Source organism: Neolamprologus multifasciatus, chromosome 5, assembly GCF_963576455.1.
Source record: "Neolamprologus multifasciatus chromosome 5, fNeoMul1.2, whole genome shotgun sequence".
In the NCBI taxonomy this organism is placed as follows: domain Eukaryota; kingdom Metazoa; phylum Chordata; class Actinopteri; order Cichliformes; family Cichlidae; genus Neolamprologus; species Neolamprologus multifasciatus.
Window position 1 is genome coordinate 24,441,206 of NC_140443.1, and position 24,659 is coordinate 24,465,864.

Genomic DNA, 24,659 nt, shown 5'->3' on the forward strand with positions numbered 1-24,659 from the left:
CCTTTTCACCCAGGTGTGATCTGAGAAAGCCCTTGAGTTCATTCACAGTGATTTCATCTTTGTTGATGAGCATATCCTTGAAGACACCTGGCTTTACAATTCTCAGTACACCCCGGATAACCTCAGCCTCTGTGGAACCCTCTCTAATGCCTTCATCTATCTGTTTACACATGCTGCTATAAGTTATGTCAGCATTGTGGTCCCCAATTTGGCCACCATGTACCTTAAATTCCCTCCGTTGAAGGTAAGAGAGGTCCTTTAAGGAAACCATTCTCTCAGTGGTTACATGTGGTGAGGGGTGAGATATTGCTGCATGTGTTGCTGGGCCACCTATACTGTGTGCCCCACTAGGGTGTGTGTTACTTGCATTTCTAAAATGCTGTGGCTCTCCACCCCGCTCATCATTTATGATTCTAGGCTGGGTTGGACTCAGATTGGTGGTGCGAGCCTGTGCACCAAAGTCAGTTTGCTGTAATGTTGTAGGCTCTCTGGGGATGGAAAGTAAGGGGGTGGTATGCTGTTGAGTGTTAGTAACTGGTGGTAACTGGCCAAGGGTAGCATGTGTCACTGTAGTGCGCTCGACTGTCTTAGCACTAACAACTGGTGACTCCAGTGGCTGTGCCACCCCATTAGCAGTGTTCAATAGGCCACGATTTTCAACCATACTGCATACAAGATCATTTAGCACCAGCAACTGACTCATTCCCTCATCCTCAGAATTTAACAAAGCATCTGACTGCATATAGTTGATAATGCAATCCACACAACCTTCTTCATCAGTGGACTCTAATTCACTACTCTGGCTGTCTGTGACCAGGTCCCTTGCGAGCTGATAGGCTTCTGCACCTGAAAGCTTATACAGGTTCTTTTTGATGCTCCAAACCAGCTCCTTGCGCACTGCTGCCATGACGAGCTTTGACTAATGAGACACAGAGGTGCAGTTCCGTTGGTGGAGTGAAGACCCTCGTACAGATCTTGACTTCTCTTTGTGGACACCCACCAGCTGTCGTCTCGGCTACAGCGATGCCATCTCACGTTGACTTTATGGTTCTAGTATCACTGGACCCTCTTCCTTAGAAGACTCAACAGGAAGTGGATCCCGGACGAGCCCCCACAATTTGTTACGGGCCCCAGGAATGGTGCCACAATAACAAAGAAGAAATCCCTGCAAATACAGGTAAAGTTCAGGAGCAATGAAGACAGTGCACTCGGTTTGCCTCTCAGATTGCATCTGAATAGTGGGCGGAAGTCCATCCCCCTAAAGCAACTGGGTTGCACCTGCCATAAAATAATAGTTCCACCTGAGGTGTTGCTCCATTTTTTTGTACCTTCTGTACAGTTCATGTGACAAAATAATTGTTAAATTGGTCATGTTACCAAAGTCATTTTGAATATTACTAGCCACAGAAAATAACTGATAAACAAATTAAATAAATTAAATTAAGTGATTAACACAAAAGTGGCCATGCATTTTGGGTGTGCCACATTACTATTTGATGTATTTAGAAATTATCAATATTTCAACTCTAAAATATATCTAAAATATATTCAAAATAATGTCTTAAGGCTAAGAACATATTTGAATTTGAGGGGGGGGGGGGGGGGGGGGGATGTATATCTGATCTCCCAACCCTCAATGCCACAGAATTGACCGTTTGGATTTTGCAAGAGAGCACCAAACATGTGACATTGAAAGGTGGAAGAAAGTTTTAATCTCTGATGAGGAAAAAATGTAACCTTGATGTTTTCCAACGTTTACTGGCATGACCAGTAGATCCCACCTGAGATATTTATTACGCGCCACAGTGGAGGGGGCACCATAATGGTCTGGGGTGCTTTTTCCTTCAGTGGAACAACGGAGCTTCAGGAGGTGCTGGAGCGTCAAACGGCCGTTGGCCATGTCCAGATGTTGCAGAGAGCATCCCTCATGGCTGAGAGCCCTTGTCTGTGCGGTAACGACTGGGTTTTTCAACAAGACAACGCTACAATACACAATGCCCACAGGACAAGGGACTTTTTCCAGGAGAATAGCATCACTCTTTTGAATCCTGTGCCTTCCCCTGATCCAATTGATAACCTTTGGGGATGGATGGGAAGAGAAGTTTACAAAAATGGACAACAGTTCTGCCATTTTTCAAATGGTCTTAAACTTTTAATAAGGACTGTATTAGCTGTTTTGCTGTTCCACAGGTTGTCCACCAGAGGGCACACCTATTTTGAAACACAAAACGATATAGAAATGTGTGTGGTCTTGTCATTGTTGTGCTCTCTCTCCCTCTCCTCTGTCTTTTGTCTGCCTGGGCAGAGCTCCCGCCTCTGGCCCACGCACCTGGCCTGATTACACACCTACCGATGATCTGCCTGATTTCCTGGCCACTATTTAAGATGACAATTCTGTGCTTCTCGTCGCCGGATCATTGCGTAACCTGTTTTAGTGCAGCGCAGGCAAAACCTGTTTATTCCGTGCAAAGCGCTAACTTGTTTCTGACCATTTTCTCCTGTATATAGAATCCCCTGGAACTGTTCCTGTTTCCTGTCCTGGATTGTCTGAGAGCGGCTGAGTGGCGTAGTGCGTGTGGGACAAAAAGTATGAGTGTCTGACGAGGAGTGTGGAGAAACAGCGAAGGAGCATTCATATGTGGACTTCTCCCTTTCTTCCCCCACAGATTCCTGGAGCCCTGCACTTTGTATAGATCACACATTTTCTGTAAAACAAAAAACAAAAAAAAACAAACCTACTGACTTATCTTTTGAAAGGAAACCTTGGTCTGCACCTGAGTCCATTCGGTACTCAGGTGTATGTATCTCTACATCTACTCTATTTCTTGTAAGAGCAGCTCTCCTGAGCTCCAGTACTGATACTTAGCCTGATACTACTTTTTTTTTTTTTTACCTTAGAGAATAATATGTCTTGTGTTGCAGTTGAATCATCTTAACTGGGTCCCAGTTTTGTCAAAGGTAGCCACAGTAGTAAATCAGCTTTCATTTATAGACAGATTTTCTAAATAGAAAGTGTCTGTATACCACACCTGAGGTCTTGTTCCATTAATTGGACTCCAGATTTACTCCTTCCTAAGCCAAACAGCCCAGCCTAAGCCCAGCCATCTCACTGAGGGTGGTTGGTTGGTGCACAGCAGATGTTTGACTTTCAGTCTTGGGATTAATCATTTCTAGTGCCAGGCATCAGAATCAGTTCATTAAGTACATTTAAACCCCTAAAACTTCTTTTGTGGATCCTTTGTTCAATGTGAAAAGAAGCTCTCTTCTTTATTTCAAAACCTAAAACTTTGCAGTGTGTCAGTGTGTTATTTTTTAAAACTGAGGTAAACTAAAGCTGCTGCTTAATATGTGCACGCTTTATTTGATTTTGCAAATCAGGTTGACTGCTCCCTCCACATTCTTCAACTACACCTTTACAATTATTCCACTTTGAAAACAAAAGAATAAGAATAAAAGAATTTAAAGAATACATTAAAAGCACCAAATAACCATAACATTTAAGCCCATGATAAGTATATGTAAACTTCTGACCACAGTTGTAGATCTCAGTTTATGAGGGAATAAAACAACACTGAAAAATTACGTGCGCTGAGAAACACAACACAAAGGTGGCGTGAAAGATGATTATTGGTTTGAAGACTTGACTTTCAATAGTGCACACATATCTGTATCTGGTATAACATGCAAAATTAGTCAAATATGTCATGCCTCTATGCTGTATTTCATTAAAGACTATTGATAATATTCTGCTGTAATCATTTTTGTATATTTTTTTGTCGGTGTAATCAAACATCATCAATCAAACCCAAGCTTCCTTTTGTCCAATAACAACACGGTCATCTTGTGCTCTCTGCTCTCTCTTCGCTACATCCCAGATCCTTCATCCACCACAGTTTCCTTCCCAGGGCTCTGCTACAGGACAACAGTATTTCAGCCAGGCTCTACTCACAAACCTCTTGTGAATTGTAAAAAAATTTGCTCTTTTTAATAGGATAATAAATGCAGAATTCAACTTCAAGTAATTACAGCTTACATAGTTTATGTCCTTCTGGGAAGCATCTCCATTATACCGCAGGCTGGAACTCTCCTCCTGTAAATGAGTTGTTATATTCATGAGCTCTCTCTAGCAGAGGTCTCTGTTAATAATAATAATGCTGTATGGGTTAGATTTATGCAAAGCAACACAACAAATACCCAAGTGTACAACATGACAGACAGCCCACTTAATCACATTCCACCTCTCTGCTGGCTTTCACGCTGGTTATCTGATACGTGTAGCAAATGCACTAAGTAACAAAGTCAGTGTTAATGGGCTTCGCGGTGTCTTCAGATTCCAGGCCTGGTATGTAGGAACACGGTAATGATACATGTCTCAGTGACTTGCTTGACTAAGTTACACATTATGCTGGTTAAACAGAGGAGTGCTTCTCGACTTAGGAGTCCAGTTTCTGGGCATTGTCTTTGTTCTTTAGGTTTATTTTCGTGTGGATAGAATCTCAAGTCCATCTGGCCAAATGGGGACATGGCCTACTTTTACCTAAAATATTTCTCTTCACAGTGTCTGCAGCTACTGACATTTACACTTGTTTTGGAGGTTTTTTTGTCTGTTTGTTTTTTGTTTTTTGTTTTTTGAGGACTGCAGAGAGGATTGTGGCATGAAAGATCTGTAGATGACATACACTCTACATGCAGTTTAAAACGAAACAATGAAAAGGAAATGCATCAGTAATTAGTACAGAATGTCTCAGCATAAATTCCCTTATCTCCCTTAAAATCCCTTATCTCAAATGTGCTGGTTATTCAGCTCATTTTCTAACAATAACATTTTAGCACGTGAAGATGTTTCACTTGTTTCGTGCTAAGAGTTCCAAAATAGTCTGTATTGTCTACTATCAGAAAAGCAGTTGTTAAAATCAAAGTAAACATAAGCTACAAGTGTGGGCGTAAATCTGTGGCACTTTCCTCCTTACTTACATTTCCTGCGTTCACGTCTATCAGCTCTTCAGCCTCACTGAGTTCGGTGCTGCTGCAGCCTCCAGGGAAACACCTTGATGGTTCCTCCTCTCTTGTTTTTTGCAAAAAGTCAGACGCTGTTGATTTTCTCAACAGTGCTGCCACACAAACAGGTGAGGCAGATACATTAATTTAACACCAAATTTCCTCTAGATGTAAATATTCTGTCCTATCATAAAAACATTTCACCTCCGTCACAGATGTAGTTGACCGTGAGCATCACAATCAGCAGCTTTACCGCCATGTCTTCTTGCAGACTGTCATACGCTGGAATACTGTGCCCCCTTTCAGGTGCTGCTACTTTGTGTTTGTTACCTGAGAAATACCCACGCCCACCACCATCCCCAGCAGTAATCCCACAGGGACAACAAGAATTTGATGGATTTGCACAGAGCGACAGGGAAGTAAGAACTGTGCGAAGGAGCACATCAGAGCTATAATCGGAAAGGTCTAAGAGTTATAAAATATTCTCAAACACTTCATAAAAGTTATCCAAAGGAGAAAAAAGTAGTAGCTTTGTTTGAGGAGCGACTCAGTCTAACTGACTCTGTACGAAGCTATTGTGGTAGAAGGTCATTACGTCATGGACCTTTAAAACCTAATGTTCAAATCTGCAATTCTTCAATAGTGTGTGAAAGGTTATAAAAGAAAAACAAATTTACTCTGACTGAATCAGTTTCTATTTATGTTAAAGCAGTTGTTTTTTCCTTATTATACAGGATTTGTGCAGAACTCATTTGGAAGCTGCTGTTGTATAAAATGAAAATAGGAAATACTCCCAAAACTGGGAATTCTCATTATACAACTTTAACAGTTGTAAATGAATTACACTTCGCACAGCAATGCGTCAGATTGAGAGAGATCTTTCAGAGCAATTATGACTCCATCTAAAGATTTCTGTGACCACACTGGGTTCGTTTGTTTAAATCATCGACATTTATAAAACTATCCACATAATTCATGTAAATGAGAGGAACTCAGATCTGAACCACTACTCCTCCACATCGCATGGAGCCAGCTGGGGTGGAACGTTCGTCTTACTTGAATGCCTCCTAGGCGAGGTGTTCCCTCCATGTCCTAGTGGGAGGGAGGCCTCCCAGGACTCTCGGCCTCAGTGTTTCCCCGGATGAGCTGGAGTGGGTGGGAGGTCTGGGCTTTCCTTCTTAGGCTGCGGTCCCCACGATTAATGGATAGATGGATGCTGGATATTTGCCACTTGACATGCAACTGGTATAGGTTATCAACTCTTTTCTAGTTCTACCTCTGCTATCTTGCGGATAGTCACTAGAGGGCGCCACTATTCTTTCTTTAGTGAGTTTCAATTAAAACCCGTAATCTTCTATTGTTTGCTGGGATTTCACGATGGGTTTGCTGCTTTAAATACCCGAGTTTACCAGCACTGAAGGTCGAGCCTTTATTGTGTTTTCACAGGAAAATGTAGGTTTGAAACTGAAAGAGCACCTTTTTTGTCTTTGCTCCTCCTGCTGCCATCCTAAAGGTGAGAGGCAGCGTTTTTACAGGGGGATGCTGAGGTGAATGGGCTGGTCCACTTGCAACGAATTGTGGCTGGAGGCAGTAGTAGGACCACGGTGAAGGATACACAGGATTAATTTGTTGCTCAAAACATTTTTTTTCCCTAAGTAACTTACTCAAAACTAAATATTAATTGTGCATTGGTGGAAGTATGCGCCTGTAGCGAAATCCCTGCAGCTTTTTTTTCTTCTTCTTTTCCCTCAGTGATTTCATCCATCACCAGCACTGCGCGCCTTGGTGCGCCTCCCTGACTCACGGTTGTCTCCTCGTTGTCACAACATGTGGATTATTTTGGCGTTTATTTTTGCAGCCGTCCGTCCCGAGGGGAGCTGGGGATGTCAGCTACCCCATGACTGGAGACCGCAGACGGAAGCGTGCCGTGCCGAGCTGGCGGAGATCATAGTGTTTGCCAAGGTGCTGGCGCTGCACAAGGAGTCGTACAGCGTGTATAACTATCTGCCGTGGCAGCACGACACTGACCTGCTCTTCTCCGCCGAGATTGAGCTCCTGTGCGATCAGGCGTGGGGCAGCATGCTGGAGGTTCCTGCGGGTTCCAGGTTTAATGTCACCGGCCTCGGTTACTTCCCCTGCTTCTCCTACAGCGTCACCAAAGACAACAACTACTACTTCTTCCTAAGGTGAACTCACAGATGAATAAAGTTGGTATGGCATTAATCACGCGTGATAACAGACAGCTGTAGTCTGATTTGATGCCAGTCTCAGTTAAGCTTCACTCCTAAGACTTTAACACCATGCTCACCTAAGTTGCAAGCGCCTGGTTTAATTTGGTAAGAAGACTGTAAACGGTACACTAGGAATCGGGTCCTCCTGTACAAGATGCTTAGCTCAAATGTTGCATTTAATTTCACACATCCTATATATTCAATGTGGAAATATAGACAAAGGGAGACAGCGTTTAAGGATTTTATATGTTTACACTCAAATATGCAGTGTGTGCTTTGTCCCTGACAGATGATCTCCTACAGGTCTTTACCTGCACTTCAAAATGTGCATTTGACTGCATTACATCAGAATCAGAAGATGATTACCTGACTAAGTTGGCTACCTGTCCATCTTTTTCTTAGGTCCTCTTTGACACAAGAGACAGTTAAATATTTAAAGAATAGAAGAACAAAAGGTTTAGTCAATAGCCATGTCATTGCTTTATATGATGAAAAATAACTAGCAGGTTTAAGTTTTCTTCATCCTCATTAAGTGCAGATGTGATTTATTCTCTATGAATAATGCAAAATCCACAGATGGCACGTAGCACTCTTTCCAATGAAAACCAGCACCTCATCAGGCCTGTGCTGAGATCTGTCATGGAAACAAAGTATTGTTGACAGATTTAGTGAATTTGCACTCAAAGTTCACTCAAAGGCAGATAACTGGCACCTGTCCCCCATACAGCATATTCTCTTTCAGTCATTATCTGTCTGTGACACCATCCCAAATTCAGTTAATGTGCCGAATAACCAACCAATTTCCAGATTTAAAAAAAAAAAGACAAGAAAAGAAAAGTATGCAACAGGTTAATTCCTAAATGTCTGTGTTGGACAGAAACAACACTGTTGCTCAGGAAACGTCTGTTGCTTTCCAGCTAGTGTAATTACAGAGCCAGACATTTCCAAGAGCTTGAAGGTAAACTACAAAGAATTTTTGAAGAGTTATGAGCACACCAGTGGTCAATACGACCACCTTTTGTCCTCCATATATGCACCAGTGTGTCACCTGACAAAAGGAGCGTGTGCTCACACGCCTCCCCAGTTGGAGACAATTTCTCACTCACAGATGAAGAGACAGGATATTCAGAGAGGGGCACTAAAAATGCATTCCTCAAGTTTAAAGTTTGTCTGTCCCACATGAGGGTATGTGGCAGAGCCAACAACAATAATGTTTTATAGCACATGTTACACCTCATATATGCAGAATTACGTGCACATGTGTGATAGGGTTTTGCTGTGAGTGGTGATAGCAAAAAGACTTTCATATGATTTGTTTTACCAGCCTGACTTAATCACACCTTCATGGACAGCTTTGCCGTCCCCCTGTTGCGATGGTGAAAACCATCCGGATGTTATCCCTGTAATCGGGGCAGGCGACCGCTATCGGAAACTTCCTAGAGCAAGTTGCAACAGAGTTGTGTTTAAGTGGAGACCTGAAGATAATTAAAAAGCCATGATTACTTCAGTAAAGCAATACAGTGGTCTTTGTCAATGTTTACCAAAGATATAATGGAGGAAAAACCCCAAATATGTTTACCCACATTTTCCTTTAACTTCAGGGCATCTAGGATTGAAAGACTGCCAGTGTATTGCTTTTAACAGATGTTTTTTTTAAAAAAAAAATAGCTCAAGAACCCAAGTAATTACTGGGATGGGAACAGTTATTACACTGTCATAACAACATATCAAATGACAGTGTGTGGCAAGACTCGTAACTTCATGTAAAAAAAAATTGCAGAGATCAGAACAAAGCCTGAAAATTTCACCTTACAGTTTAACAGGGGGTGATGCAATCTGGGAGTTAATTGGCTGGCCAGGAGCAGCATTTCCTAAAGTCAAAGGAAGTGTGTGACTAAGCAAGACATAAAGCATTAATAGAAAGATCCAAAAATCCTCTGTGAGCGTGCACTTGGCGAAAGTGGGGGAGAAGAACACCCTTTACTTATTCTGGAAAGCACAGGCTTGGTGAGTGAGAGGATGCTTATTCGAAGCCATATGCTGTTATGCTGTTAGTAGCTTCATATTTACATATTTAAACAATCCAACTAAGTTTCCTGGTGATTGCAAACATAGCAAATTGATTTATTTTCCAACGATTCTTTTAGCACCCTAAAAAAAGAAGAAATAGGTTTTAGTCTCAGTTTCGTGTGGTGTTTGACACCACAGCAACCAAATATTCAGAGAGTATTAAATCAAATGGTTTAGATGGGAGATGATGGCTTGAACAAATTGTGTTTGCATGTTCTGCTATGTGCGAGGTCGAGGCACCTCCTGTTTCCTGAACCTGAAACAGATCAGTTTAGTTTTAGTGGAGTACAACATCAAGTCCCAGACACTATAGTATCAAGTCCAAACTGAAAACTTCTCATCACAGTCTCCAGTGGATGTTCATTTCCTGTTGTAAAAGCCCCAAAAGCATAGTCTCTGACTAAAATAGTCTTTCCAATCAATCATGAGTATAAGCTCCCTGGACAGAGCTGAGCATGGAGAAAACTGCAACTGAAGACCTCCCTCGGGACCTTTAAATGAGCCAGATTGAGTGTTCTGCTTTAGCCATATGTTCAATGCAAAAACCTTAGCTTATAGTTCATTTTTTTCAGGATTTGTAACTTTTACGTTATAAATGAGGTAACCTAACACTGAGCCTTGAAGGAGGAGAAAGCTATACTTACTTTTACTCAAAGTAAGGTTTTTGAAGTATGCATGCTGCTTTTGCACTCTCGATCATGTACTAAACCGATACTGTGTGAAAAAAGAAAAAAGAAAAAGGATTTTCATTTCTTCAGACCTCACAGTGACTGTGATTACATCTCACCTTTGACATCTTCTGTTGAAGCAAAACATCAGCTTTCTTCTCGCTCTTTCAACATACACACAGATACCCACATATACAACACACACCCACACAGCTTCCTATAGGGACAGCCAAACTTTTCATGTCCCTTGAGGGATATGAGATGGAATCCAGATGTATGGAAACCCACTGCTTCAAGACTTCCTGAAGATATGAAACATGCTTTGTAAAAGCCTTTGGCTTGTAATTTGCTGGTTTGAGTCATCCACATAATGCTTGAATTTGCATAAAAATAGAGCAAGGCCTGTTAACAATTCTCTAGAGATGTGTTTCTTTTTTTTCCCCAGATAAAGAAATTGTATATATGAAAATCATACAAATACTAAATGCCTAAATTCTCAGACAACAAACAAACATTGAGTGAGTGGACTTGTGCAAAATGCTTATAGCGATTTTTGCACAAATCTATTTATTTGCTTTGAGTGGACTTCTGGTGATAATTAAATGTTACACAATCTATTCTTCTGTCTGCGTGCATCTGTTTGTTTCCACATATTTGAGTTTTGTTTTGTTTTTTTACTGAAAGCCCACATTTCACTCTTGCTCGTCGCTGTATCAGCAGATTCTTTCCACTTTCTGTCGTGCAGGATGGATGAGAATTACAACATCGTCCCCCACGGAGTGAACTTTCAGGACCCCATCTTTACCGACACCGCAGAGAATCACCGCATGTTTGCTAGCCTCTTCCAGTTTTCCAACTGCACGCCTGGAACTCAAGTCCACACCTTTACCCCGGAGTGGGAGGCTCAGGAGGACAGCCGGGTATGCAGATACTCAGACCCACCAAGAGAGACTTGATGTTTGACTCTCTTGAAGTCATCTGTTTAAATCCAGTTAGTGAGAAGGGGAGTGTTTTTCTTATTTAGCTGCTGCAAGTTCTGGTGGCTTCCCACGTAGTACTTCAGGCAAAAAAGTATACTATAGGACATGATAGCCACAAGCATTGTGGTAAATGTGAAAAGTATTCAGTTTGACATCCTGTTCAAAGGACCTTAATGTGTTCTTACAGCATGGGAAACCAGAAGCACGTTTCTTTAAGTTTGGCTAGATCAGCGGTGCTCAAACTTTTTTCTGGCACGCCTCATTTCAGGGGCTGACAAAGGTTGGTTCCTCACACCCCACAATTTACAGCCTGCATCCAGCAGTTGAACTTTACTTAAATGAAGGTTAGCGTAATAGCATCAGCAAACGTGCCATCCCTGCAGTGGCTCGAGAACCACTGGGCTAGATAAAAATTGTTTAAAGGACAAAAGCATACAAAAAATCCTGAATAAAGTCGCTACATAAAGTAGAACAAACATAATTAAAATATTTTCAAAGTAAGTGACAATTTTCTACAAAATAAAGCTCATGATTGCAGATCGGTGGTGTAGCAGTGCCACACTCTTACTCTTGTAATGCTTCTAATGATGCACATGAGATTATAATATGACCTTAATGAACCAGCTCAGTCTCCGCTTCACACCCCTGCTGTCACTGCTGAAATGATTAGAGCATGTTTGTGTCTACACGTGCTGCTCCTAAACCTCGACTGAGTCAGTTTTGAAAGGGTTTCCAGCCGCTCACCGCTCTTTTATCTCTTTTAATGAATTTAAACCTTTTGGCATAACCCCCCCCCTCCCGGTTAAGATCAGTTCACTCCTGTCTGGTTTTCATTTGCTGACTACTCATAAAAGAAAGAATCTGCCATGGGTTAAAAAAAAAAAAGAAAAGAAAAGAAAAGAAAACATAGTTTTGTATTTCCATTAATGGAAAACTTTTTTTTTTCTTTTGATCCGGCTTGTGATTATAATTACAGAGTGACGTCTTAATATCGGTGCCGCTTTGTTATATCACTCTGGTGATTAAATTTCCTTCTAGGAAAATAAAAACAGACTTTGCTTTTAGTGCTACTCAGCGACCGTTGTTTGGACAGTTGACCTGAAGTCAAATCAGACTGGATAATATGTCCTGCATCTTATAGTCCAGTGTCAACTGGAGTAAATCAGATGGGGTGACGTCATGTTGTGATTTAACACTAAACGTTATTAGTAACATAAACATTATTTTAAGAAGCAGGGATTTTCCCACAGTTTTATGTTTCTCACACTGATGGTGAAATAATAGTGTTAACGGGCCAAAAACAGTCTTGACCCAGTGATAGGACACAGAGCCAACACTAATCACACAATGTAGGAAGACCGCAGCTTCAGGTTGCATACGGTCCAACTGTGCAAAAGTCTCAAGCTGCCTCTCATTTGTTTATATTTTCTTAGGAATATGTGACATAGGGAAGTGATTTATTGAGACATCTGAAAAAAAAAATACAATATACACACCAAAAACTTTAACACGCTTGAAAGTCAATATTTATTATGAGCACCTTTATTCTTCAACACAGCCTGAACTCTCTCATCAAGCTTTCTTGTCATTTCTTTAAGTAGTCTTCAGGAATAGATCTTCAGGTTTAATGAAGGACATTCAAAGCTCTGTGCCAAGATCATCCTACACTGCTTCAGTAATTAGGTTAAAACAGATTTAGGTCAGACACATTAGAAGTCCTGGATATTGTCTGTGCTGGTTGGATGCATTTTAGAGAAACTTTAGAAAAAAATGCAGAAAGAAAGAAGAAAAGTGTGGTTCACAGAAGAGGCAGGCACGATCATTTTAACAGTGTTGCATGTGGAGCTTGAGCCATTCTGGGGTTTAAACATCAGAATATATTTAATGCACTACAACATGCCCAAGCTACAGTATGTTTGGCCGGTTTGTGCTGTTAGGCGTGAAGGTAAAATGATATGATGCTTTTTTGAGGTGATGTACGTACGCAAAGACAAAAACAGTTGATTTTAGCACACTGGTATGTGTCTGCCAGGCAACCTGATGACATGACAATCTCTGAAATTGATAGCAGTCCTTTGGGGGCCTAAGATGTACCTGTGTGCCAAGTTTGGTTGCTCAGCTCTTTATTGTGTAGGAGGAGTCGGTGTACAAAGAAAAACAACACACACAAATTTTGTTCCTTACATTAAATCTAAATAGACATTAAAAACAAACATATAATTAACAATTGTAATTAAATCATCTTAATTTTATCAGTTTTTCACTTGATGGCAATCAAATAGAAAAATATTGCAGAAGCTGAAAGTTTTTTTTCCCGTCGTTCTTATAAATCCTAACAACTGTAGTTTGACACCATGTGTCATACAGGAGATCTAACCGAAAAACCATATCTCCCAAATCCTGATTATACAAATTTGAATTTCATGTCTCTCCAAGTTCATTTCCCAACAGACTTTAACAGTTTAATACAAAGTATGTTGAAGATGAATTACACTTGTGAATTTTTCACACTAGCTGCTATCATCTAATCCATCCATGGCGCCGTTCTAGGTTCAGCAGGTTTGCTTTTGGTCCACCTCTAACTGAACGTGTGCACAAAAACATAGATGTGCCACTTTACACTTTATGCGTCATAAAACATTTCTTTTAGCTCCTAAACTTCATTCTTTGCATTGTAAAGTTTAATATTTCCACAGAATTCGCTCTGGGACATATGGAAGAGCACATGGGCAAAACCCACAGCTAATATAACGAGAAGTAATGTACTAAGCAGCGATGTGGGCAGGCAGCCGGCAGCACATTTTTAACATTTCCTGAAAAACCATGAGTGGTTGTTATCTGATGAAGGAGAATTTACATCAGTGTTTCATGCTGGCCCATGTGGAAGCATTAGGATCTGCTACGGAAATCCACACTCAAGCAGACAGGCATGCATTCTGAGGCATCTGGAGTTCGTTTTTTCACCCAGGAATGGTCCAGGCCTTTGGATGTCTGTCACAGGTTCCATCTCACAGTGGTGTCTCACTGAAATGGGAAAAGTATGTTGTGTAATAATTTTTCCCTAGTTGCTATAGAGCTGCACCGTTGCCCACAGTATTACATAAAGAGCGGGACTTGTGCTACACGATAATGCTTAAAACAGTTCACTGCCACAGTTACACAGCGATAAATTCTCTGCTGTTTATACAAAAGCTAAAACACTGGAAGACCTATGAGCTGTTGGCACTAAAAACACATCTCTCATTAGATTCTGGCATCAAGAGCAACAGATCTAGTAGGTGTTACATCTTAAATGTATCACAGAGAGATTTGACTTGACTCTAGCATTTAGCGTGATTCATTGTGGGATAAAGTGCCAACTATGATTTCACTCAAGTTGCAGCGCAGGATGAAAATTTGTGGGAAAGCCTGCAGAATAAGGCTAACACTGGCCTTCAATGAGAGGTTAACTGTAACCTTTCACGTTTACCTAGTGTAAGACATCTCGTGCTTTTTCAGGTAATACAAACGTATTTGGCTCTGTTTTCCTTCTCCTCGCAGTTGCTGTGCTCCACCGTGCAGAAGGCTCTGTTTGAGGAAGAAGAGAGGGTGAGGACCCTCTCCCAGAAAGTGCGTTCCTTGGAGAAAGCCAACGGCCACCTGAGAGAAAAGGTGAAGACCATGAAACGTCTGCTACGCCAGGCTCAACGAGAAACAACAAAAGAGCAGCAAACCCTCAGCTTCAAACAGATTTACGAATCGAAGAAGCCGCAAAGTCACCCCGATCAGGACACGACCCAGGACCAAAAGAACCAGCCGATTAAAAAGGCCCTCTCCAAAAAGCTAAAAAATTAGAGCTTCTTCCTGTTAACTGACGGAGAAGTGCTCTCTGTGAAGCATTAGTGGCAGATCAAACTGAAACAATAGCAAGTGAAATGTTGGGCGAGGTGACAGAAAGATCTAAGAACTCTGAATAAGCACGAAAGCCATTGTATTCTTCATGTCTTCCACAAGATTCGCCTTATTTCCAAAGAAGCATTCATTTTAACCCGCAGATTGATTCCTTTGCTTTGCTCATGCAACAAAGTTTAGTGCCTCACTCTTTAGTTTGTGGTTCAGTTGATCTGTGCCAGTGACATCATTGTTTCTCTGTACGACTGTACTGTCACCTAATCTACCCACAACTTATACCAGTGTGTACTGTTTCAGTTTATTTCAAGTGGCCGCACAAACAACTACTAGAAAGCTCATAGTTCAAAGCTTTTGAATGCCCAAACAGCAGGGAGATGATGTTCAAACATTGGAAATGAAATATCTAAATCTGATATTTCTTGTTTCTGTGCTGGACACAAGCATTGTATACATTTTAGAATTTGTTTTTTTTTTCTTGGTTTTGCTGACAAAATTCTTCAAATCAAACATTGACTTTTGAGAGGATATGTGACAGTGTGGCATGTATTGTTTTAAATGATCCTACGTTTCCTGCGAGTGCTGAGGTACAAATAACCTTTTATTAACTCAGAAGTTTGTAAGTGCATGGCATTAGGTTGACTTCAGATGCTCACAATTACTGGCTGTGCAAGCTAGTGAGCTAAAATAAGCATGTGTGGGGTAAGTGGTTACAGGCCTGCATATTGATCTAGTTCTCTTTACGAGGAGCAACAAATATACCAAAGAATAAGGTGTGAAAACTATTTTTAAATTCAGTATTTGTTTGTGGGGGGGTTTCCCCCAAGAGTGCATTTTTCCAAGTTCACATTAATCTGTGATTTGTACTGAATCAAGGTGTCATTTTCGTATATAACAGGGTGCTGAGCACCCATTAATTCCAGCCAGTGAGCCTGGCATGGTACGGGTTTGGCTTTTTCTGTGTCAGAAAAAAAAGGTTGCTTTTGTTATACATTCTGTATTTGCTTTTTATATGATCTTGCTCTCTCTACAATGTAAACACCTGGCTTGCCTCGCCGATACAATAGCTTTTGTAATAGTGACTGTAGCTTTTTGGAATAAATTAATTTTTACAGAAAGTTGCAGTTGTCAGAGGTTTTTCTTTCATTTGTCAATCAGATCTTTATGCTTCATCATTTTCCTCTTTTCAACACATTGCCAAAAACTGAGTGGGGCTCTGCGGAGGCCAATCCTTGACTGATAGAGTTTCCCTGTGTTTTTTTTTTTTTTTTTTACTTCATTAGCAGTGTATTTGTGATCATTGTCATGCCAAAAAAATCAAGCTGTTGCAAATCAGATGCCTTACAGATGCTATTGCATGATGGATGAAAATGTGATGGTACTTTTCTGCATTTATAATTCCACCAGTTCTGAATAAAAAAAAACATAACATGGTCAGGTACAAAGACTGAGTTGATAATGAGTGAAAAAGAAGCCAATGTCCAAAGAAAAACACCTACAGGAAACCTGAATTAAATTAAAAATGACAAGAAAGGCTGGCTCCTTGGAAGGAAAATATAAAGAAATGAGGCTTGACTCACAGCTTTTGCACAGTACTGTAACTTTGCAAAAAGTCAGCGTTGCAGTGTTGGTCTCTGGATCGGTTTCCAGATCTGTCCAATCAGCAGCAGAAGAAAAAGGTTTCATGTAACAGTTTAAGGCAGTCATGCTTCTTTGTCTTTGTTTCCTGACATGACTGCATTCAGAACTCCAACTGAGTTTAATGTTCCTAAGTTCTTTTCATCTGCAACGCTGATACTTTCTAATAAATGTAGCCAAACAGCAGAACAAAGCCAGTACTGAAAGAGCTGTGTTGCAGAGTGGTAATGATTTAATTTCGTAATGTTTCCTGCTTTCTGTGTTTTCCAGTCAAAAATGATAAATGCTTTCTGGCATACACAACATATTTAGTGTGATTCGCTGCTAATAAATCAAAAGTTCTCACAGACCCCAAAAGAAACATCAATCCTAAAAATAAATCAACCCTGTGTTGACCCATTGCTCTCAACCTTTTGTCCACCTTGGATCTGGTGAACTTTCACAATGAACATTTATACAATGCGAAATCGTCTTGGCAGATGAAATTTTCAACAAAATTTCCAAGAGAGCTGAACCAAATTTCTTCCACATGCTGCTGTCGCATAAAACGGGGGGAACGGGGCGGGGGGCTTCCCCTCTCTTTGTGTATCCAGAGGAGAAACGAAAAACTGACACATTTCAGGAAGTCTCTTGCAGTTCCGTTGTTCTGCAGTAAACCAGACCATGACGCTTTTCTTCTCAAGCATTACGTGGCCTCTTGAGCGAAGAAAGAGACTAGATCCACACTCCTCATCTTTGCTTTGTTGACTCTTTCTTCTCCCTGTGAAACCATCGCATCCGACAACCTTGCCTGCAGCCAACTGTCAAGATCCCATGGATCTGAGCCAAAGATGATATACACACACCGCTTTCTCAACATAAACCACCGTGCACAACCAAGCAGCAAAACAGATGTCAGGCAATGCGTTTGCACAGTGGTGGTCCACCTCGACAGGACCTGGCTATCTGTGGACATGGCTTGTTTATCTGGCCCTATTTTCCATTTTAAATGCTGTTATTTTTCTCTGGTTTTATTTTTTTATTTGTTTTTTTGTATATTTTCTGATTGGTTATTGCATTTTATTCTTTGTTTTCCCCACCTTGCAGTTCAGATTTTCTCAAGCATTTACACTTAGTCTTTTGCCCTGTCTGTTACTGCTTCACATAAAGAAGTCCTGCAGAGAACTTTTAACTCTCAGCCTCAGAACCTAACACTGACTTTGTTGTTTCTGTAGATAATTATCTGGGTTGGCCCTTGGATATGCAGTTTTTCCTTTAGAGCAAAGAAACCCAGAGCTTTGTGTTTCAAATTAACTTTATTAAAACAAGGCAAAGTGGCTTAAAACATTTTTTGTGATTCTGTGAGTGCTGTAATCTCTTGAGGTTGGTAGTGCAGTGGTTAGGTCCTCTGGCTTTTTCTCCAAAGACATGCAGGTAATGGGGTTGGGTTAACTGGCGACCTGTCCAGGGTGTACCCTGCCTTTCACCCTTTTGCAGCTGGGATAGGCTCAAGTATTGACCACATAAACATTTGCTCACGTGTTTGTTGTCTGACATCTTTGCACCAGAATAAGGAGCTGTTTGAAGTTAAAAAGTGGTTTTCTGACAGAGAGTGAGAAACAGCACAGTTATTCACTTATTCACAGCAACAATGCTCATGTGCTAATCGTTTAGAAATTGCAAACATTGTTTAGAAGATTAGCACGCTAGGTTTATGGGAGTAACACTGATTTTTGTTTTTGTTTTTTAAATACAAAATAATTCAGGTAATTATTTCTTTTACCTGACTGTGCAACTAGATTGGGAGATTTCTAAGCTTTTAGAAGATATGCACAGCTGAAAAATGAAGCACACCCCCAAGTGTCAAAAGTGTCAAAACCTGCAGTTCTTGAAATGGCCACTTGAGGCTGGCTCAGAAAACAATACAGACTCCTGTGTTAAAATGCCAACCTTTTAAACAGAAATAATTATATTTAGTTTATGTTTAAAAAATTTCCTTTCTAAAACTCCCTGTGTATAGGTGTTTTATATATATATACATACTTATATACTTATATACATATATACTTATATACATATATACATATATATAACTCATGAGTTTAAATTGTATTAGTTTTATTAGGACTAAGTTTATGCTAGGTATACCCACCTTGAATGACAGGCGGAAGCCAACATAAATGGCTGTAAGTGCTATGTTTCTAGTCTAATAGAGTATATGGATGCTTCCTGCTTAGACCCTTTAGACACAGGCGTGAAGCTTAATTTGTGGCTATCTGGGAACCTTTGGTTACTGACCCAACTAGTTGGCAAGTTGTTGTCAGAGATTACTGGCAGCTGTTAAAACTGGTTGCAATGAATACCTCCTTGCAAAAGCCTTGATCACCAGTCACCTGTAGTTTGCACAGAGGATGCTGAGTCGTCTGCAAACATTCTCTAGGGAGGCAAACGTTCTTTGCTTCCAGTTTGCATTGAGCTTTCACAAGTTTCTCTACTGCTCAGAGAGTACGTGACAAGTGCTTGCAGACATGTTGGCATTTTTCATGCAAACTGTGGATGGCAGCATCAATCTGCTAGCAACCAAAACAATTTCAATCAGGCTTTTCTGGTACAGTACCCTCTTTGTTGCACCAGGCGACAGGCAGCAACCACTCACCAACTGGCTGTGGAATATATATTTTTCCTAGAAGACTGGAGGTTGCCAGGGAGTCGACGACTGGTCTCTAGGCCTCTGTGACTGTGAATTAACCAAGTTAACAAGCATTAGCTTATTACTTCTGCTTCCAAAAAACAAAAATAAATAAATAAATATTTGACATAGATTAAAATAATTGAGGCATCCACAAACCAACAGGTGATATTATGGTGGTTATATCAGTTTTTTAGGTAACAGCCATCCTCTCTGTAGTATGAATGTCTGTACTCTTTTTAAGGACTACAGTGGTCTAACTGACTGATCCAAATCTATGATAATACTGTTAGAAAGGCTAAACACTGAGACACAGCTGTCTCTCAGTCTTTCATACCTAACCCTAACCCCCACCACAATAACATCTACAAACATTTCCTCAACATCTCCTTACACTTAACCAGCTGTACTTTCGGCAAAGAGGGAGGCGATTTTTCATTGCTGTCTGTCCATGTGTCCACATCTGTTTCAATAAAAATGACTGATGCATTTGTCTGCACCTAGAGACAAGCTTAAATCACAATACTACGCTTTTAGCTTTAGCTGTGAGCTTTAAGATCAATCTTGATATAAAGGCGAGGTTGAGGGCAATTTGCAGCACAAATGTCTTGGCAATCTAAAAATAGTGAGCTCATCATTTTTTTCACTTTAAGCCTACAATAATGGCCATAACACCAGATTAAATTCATTGGCCCAGTTATGGCACATGAATGGGCTCTGCCTCACATTTGAGTATGTGGATTTTGCTCACTCGGGGAAATAATTTCTCATGTTTGCATATACTGACTAAACCACACATCTTTATTTCGGAAATCGCTTCAGGGGCACAAACAGTTTATCTTCTTTGGAGGTATTTTCTTTTCCAACTCTTTGTATTTCTTTCTTTCTTTTTCCTCTACCAGTTGGCTGAAGGTAAGCTGCTGCTTTAACCTTCACTGATAACTGTTTTTTCCCCACTTAGCTTCTTCTCCTCTTACCACTTTTACCTCCTTTCTTTCTGGGTGCACTTGTATGTACTGATTCCTTTCTTTGTCTGGGGGGCTGACTGGGTCCATAAGGCAAACAGGAGGAATTCAAGTTCATGTGTTTGTTGTTAGTAATGCTATTCTGTTTTTCTATCTAATAGTTGGGGGAGTTTGCTTTAACGTTGCCATATTTTCCACTCCGGATGTTTACAGTTTTTTTTTCATGTTTTTTTTGTGAGCGATTGTTGAGGATTTGAAGCTGATTCAGTATTGTGATGTGGGTCGACTGTTTTCTTGCTTTGTTTTGTTGTTTCTATGCAAGAGTGATGGATCCTTCCACTTGATTGCAGGCATGAGTAATTGTAGGCTGGATGTTACAGCTTTAGAAATCAGTGGATCAGATTTTTTGCAGAGCTTAAAGGGACAGCTTACCCCACAGTGACAAATGTTTACCTTTGACCTGCACCATGTAATTATATATATCTTTTTCCTTTTTGAGGTTGTATTTGCCATAGAAGGAGCTTTTTTCCCTGCCACCGAACTATACCCACCAAGCGTGTCACTCTGCAGAAGAAGGTTTGTGGATTTTGAGCAACCAGGTCATGATTTCCATTGTGTTTAAGAGAGAGCAAACATTGCAAGAGCCTTTCTTTTCTTTTTCCCATACTTGGCAACTCAAGCCTAGACTTTCTATCTTTCCTATCTTGACTTAATTTCTAAATCCCAGTTATAATGTTTATCCGAAACCAGTTTATACACGGCACAAACAAAACACAGCTGTGAATGCTATTTTTTTAAAGCAATTTAAAAAAAAATATTGGCACGAGTCATTAAGCGTGTCAGAGCAGATTTAATATTAGTGCAATCAATAGCACTGCTTGCACCTTCTGCACACACTTATCCTGTAAAATAAGCATGAACATATCACCAGAACTTAAACTGGTCGCTGTGAAAAAGCTTTTCAGACCTGCAGTCTGTGAATGCACAAGCAGTCATTTTCTTTATCTTTCTTTCTTTTAGAACAATTACAATTTCAATAAAACAAACAGAAAATGGAAAACACAAATAAAAATGGTCTGTACAACACAAAGAGAAGGTGTTCGAGAGGTAGCAGGAAAGAAGCAGTGGCTTATCCAGTGCTGCCCCCAGATAAATACTCTGTTATATCACCTACACGATGATATTCTTATTCTATACAACAGCACATGTATATACACATAATGTGAATCAGCAGACAAAATAAATTTTAACTTAAATTGGACCAAATCCATGAATTTTATAAGGTATTTTTGTGTTCATGATACCAAACATTATGTATTATCCTTATTGCTCTTTTTTGAATTGTGCATATTTTTGTAGAGAGGTCTTGTGTTGCCCCAGATTTCAACACAATAATCTCAATATAGCAGTAAATTATTTATTTAAATTTTGCACGTGTGCATGGTTTTGTGTAATGGGCTGAGAATGTCCTTTGTGTCTGCTCAAGCCGGTTTTCTTGAGAAAGAGCGCATAGTGAACACGGACCGCAGTGTGTTTAAAACCAACGGAGCTCTCAGTCTGCTCTCATTTCTGCAGGCTTTTCACTGGCTGCTCTTTAACGTAAGCACAATTTTGTGCTAATGACCTGAATGAATGAGTAAAAGTGGGTTATCTGAAAATTTTATTCACACAGACACTGATTTCACAGAGTTAACACCCACTGTGACCTCAGGCAACTCACAACAACTCACTCTCCACAAACTCTGTCAACGTCCTTTATAGATGTGTAAAACCTGTAGAAAAAACCTCTCTAATGATTTTATACCTCATCTCTCCTGCACTGCTTGTGTTTTCCTCCTGACAAAGGCTTTCCTTTTCGTCTACCGTCGCCTCATGGCCGGAGTCTGGGCCCGCATTGCTAATGTAAGTAACATGGATGTCAAGTTTCTGGCGATGTTGGACCCTAATTGCAGACTGAATTTTCCCAAAAGTGGAAAATTAGTGGCTCTTCTCTTTCTGCGAGATGCTCTCCATCTCTCGTTTTTCATCCTTCTTTCCATCCTGTTTATTATTACCAACTGTGGTTTGCAGAGTCATGCAGGACTTGAGGGGCTGCAGCTTTTCATAAACTGTGGTTCTTCGGCTTCAGGGCCTACAGTTCACCGTGTAAGTGCTTCAAGAAGGTCTCAGGATACAGCCAATGTTTTTCAGAGAAGTCGTCACACGTTGCACATCAATATTGTCTTGGAATTCAGCTTTATTGGCTACTACTATTAAATATGAGACTCCTAAGAAAGCCCTTTTCATCCATTCCCACTCATTTCTGCTAAAATGACTCATCCACAGTGAGTGAATTGTTCACAAACTATATGTCACTCATCTCCAGGGCATGAAGAGGAGGGTGAGCTCACTGCATAGTTTAGTCTCGAGCCTTCCACCGTGCTCCAGCACCTCAGGGATTGTTCAAATTCAAACAACTTGGTTTTACAACTAAAACAATGCAAGGCAGAACTGAAGAGACATGCAACTGGAAAATCTGTGCACGTTAATGTTATTTGTCTGTTTTTCCAAAGAAAATATTTGGCTAAGGACACTGGGGGTTATCTGAAGCTGCATCCAAGACAAATGCACAACTGAGAGTGAATAAAACATGTCAGCGATTAACTGAAAAGGGCGGAAAGTGAATGTGTGTGTGTGTGTGTTTGTTTCTGTGTTTATTTGGTATCTAAAGCCATCCACACAGCTATTTGTTTGTCAAGCCACTGCTTGCTCACTGCTTTTGTTGGTCTTCCTAATGTGTGTGTGTGTGTGAGTGTGTGTGTGTGTGTGTGAGTGTGTGCAGAATCTCTAAAAATAATTTTGAGATTCTGTAAAACTTTGCAAATATTTTCTCATTATTCCTTCAGCATGCTGCTTTAAACTGCTTGTTGGGCTTGGTGAGATCATACAAGTGTTTCAAATAAAAATCACCAGCATATTTGACTGGGAATGGAATATCACTTAAATAATTGTGACCTCCACGAAGGCAATTACGTTTTCACTTTGTCATTTTCAGCCTAAATTTTCCCAGATTTTTTCTGAGACTTCAGTAGTGGGTCCAAAAAGAACCAAAGAAATATATTTTGGAACAGAGACTCAAAAATAGTTTGGGAAAGTATGAATTAAAATAGAGCAGAATAATTGGTATTTGCTATTATGCATGCGCAAATGCTATTGCAGGCAGATATTCAGCACTTACATATTCAGCAGAAACTAAATGCATTCAGGCTTGTAGACATGACATCTTGTTGAAGTTCAAACCGAGCGTTAGAACTGTGAAGAAAGGTGATTTAAGTGACTTTGACTGTGGTGTGGTTGTTACTGTCAGGCAGGCAAGTCTGATGTACTGGAATTTTCCCACAAAACCTTTTCCGTTTTTGACTGAGGATGATCTGGAAAAAGTCAAAATATTGAGTGAGCAGCAGTTTTGATTAAAAATACTGCTTTGAGCTGATAGGAAGGCAAAAGTAACTCAAATAACAACCAAGTTATGCAGAAAAGCATCTCTGAACACACCACACTTTGAACCTTGAAGCAGATGGGTTACAGCAGCAGAAGACCACACCATATTCACTTTGAGCCCGTCAGTACCAACTGCATCTAAAAGCCTCAGCCTTCCTTACTATTGCTGCTGACAATGTCCATCACTTGTGGTCACATAGTGATGGACATTAACAGAATTCTGATGTTTGCTTCCAGCAGGATAACATACAATGTAAAAAAGATAATCTCAAACTGGTTTCTTGAACATGACAATGAGTCCACCACATGCACCCGATGTAAACCTAATATAGCACCTTTAGGGTGTGCAACTATGTGATGCTATCATGTCAATATGGATTAAAAACCACAGAGGAAAGTTTTCAGCACCCTTTTGAATCCATGCACCTACTTTCCTCTTTATTTATCGCAGTTTTCAATCCTCTCGTTTAGTTTTCCCGAATGGCCTCAGGAATTAATGTGACAAGTATTTATTCGAATGGTTTTCTTTTCAGGGAAAAGGGTGGGAAAAGAGCGAACAGTTCAAACCAGTAAAAACTTGTCATACTTGTGACATCACATGTGTTGATGGACAGCATGGATGTAACGGTCGTACAAATCTGAGAGCATTGACAGATATTAGCACAATAGGTTCCTGCTGACAGACGTGAGGCCTGTGTGCGGGTGCTTTTTTTTCCCTTTGCACACAACACATTTAATTTCAAACCTTTAGTCAACGCAGGAAGGTAAAACCTTGAGTAATTAAGCTTAATAAAGAGGCATTTGATCTGAGAACCGCTTTCCCCCAGAAGGCATAAACTCACAGAGTTGTAGCTCGTCTTTCATTTTTTCAGTGACCTACAGTATCTTATCAGTTATCTTCATAGTTATTGGAGGGTAACTTAATGCCAGTGGCGGTAAGTCACCTTGAACGATTGGTTTGGCTACAGAATGGATCACCTTTTGCCTGAGTTGTATACTTTGTATTTGTGCTAACAAGGTTATATATTCACCTCTCAATGGCAACATGCCAATGGCTTATTTAGAAATTTCGA

General features: G+C 40.4%; 1 protein-coding gene and 1 long non-coding RNA gene across 3 annotated transcripts; one reads left to right on the forward strand and one right to left on the reverse strand.

The window, feature by feature from the left end:
• Window positions 1-2,889: 2,889 nt before the first annotated feature.
• On the reverse strand, window positions 2,890-6,264 carry LOC146518792 (uncharacterized). Of its 2 annotated transcripts, none has more exons than XR_014874009.1 (4): window positions 5,203-6,264; window positions 4,975-5,111; window positions 4,034-4,090; window positions 2,890-3,909 (listed from the first exon to the last, which is right to left on the reverse strand). It is a non-coding gene; the product is annotated as an uncharacterized LOC146518792 (long non-coding RNA). The 2 variants fall into 2 exon arrangements; XR_014874008.1 differs by having other exon boundaries at window positions 2,892-3,912.
• A 561-nt stretch (window positions 6,265-6,825) lies between these two features.
• ccdc3b (coiled-coil domain containing 3b) lies at window positions 6,826-15,954 on the forward strand. Its single transcript, XM_085159013.1, has 3 exons — window positions 6,826-7,184; window positions 10,713-10,887; window positions 14,488-15,954. The coding sequence occupies exons 1-3, from the start codon at window positions 6,826-6,828 to the stop codon at window positions 14,779-14,781; spliced, it is 828 nt and encodes a 275-aa protein (XP_085015139.1). The 3' UTR covers window positions 14,782-15,954.
• Window positions 15,955-24,659: the final 8,705 nt, after the last annotated feature.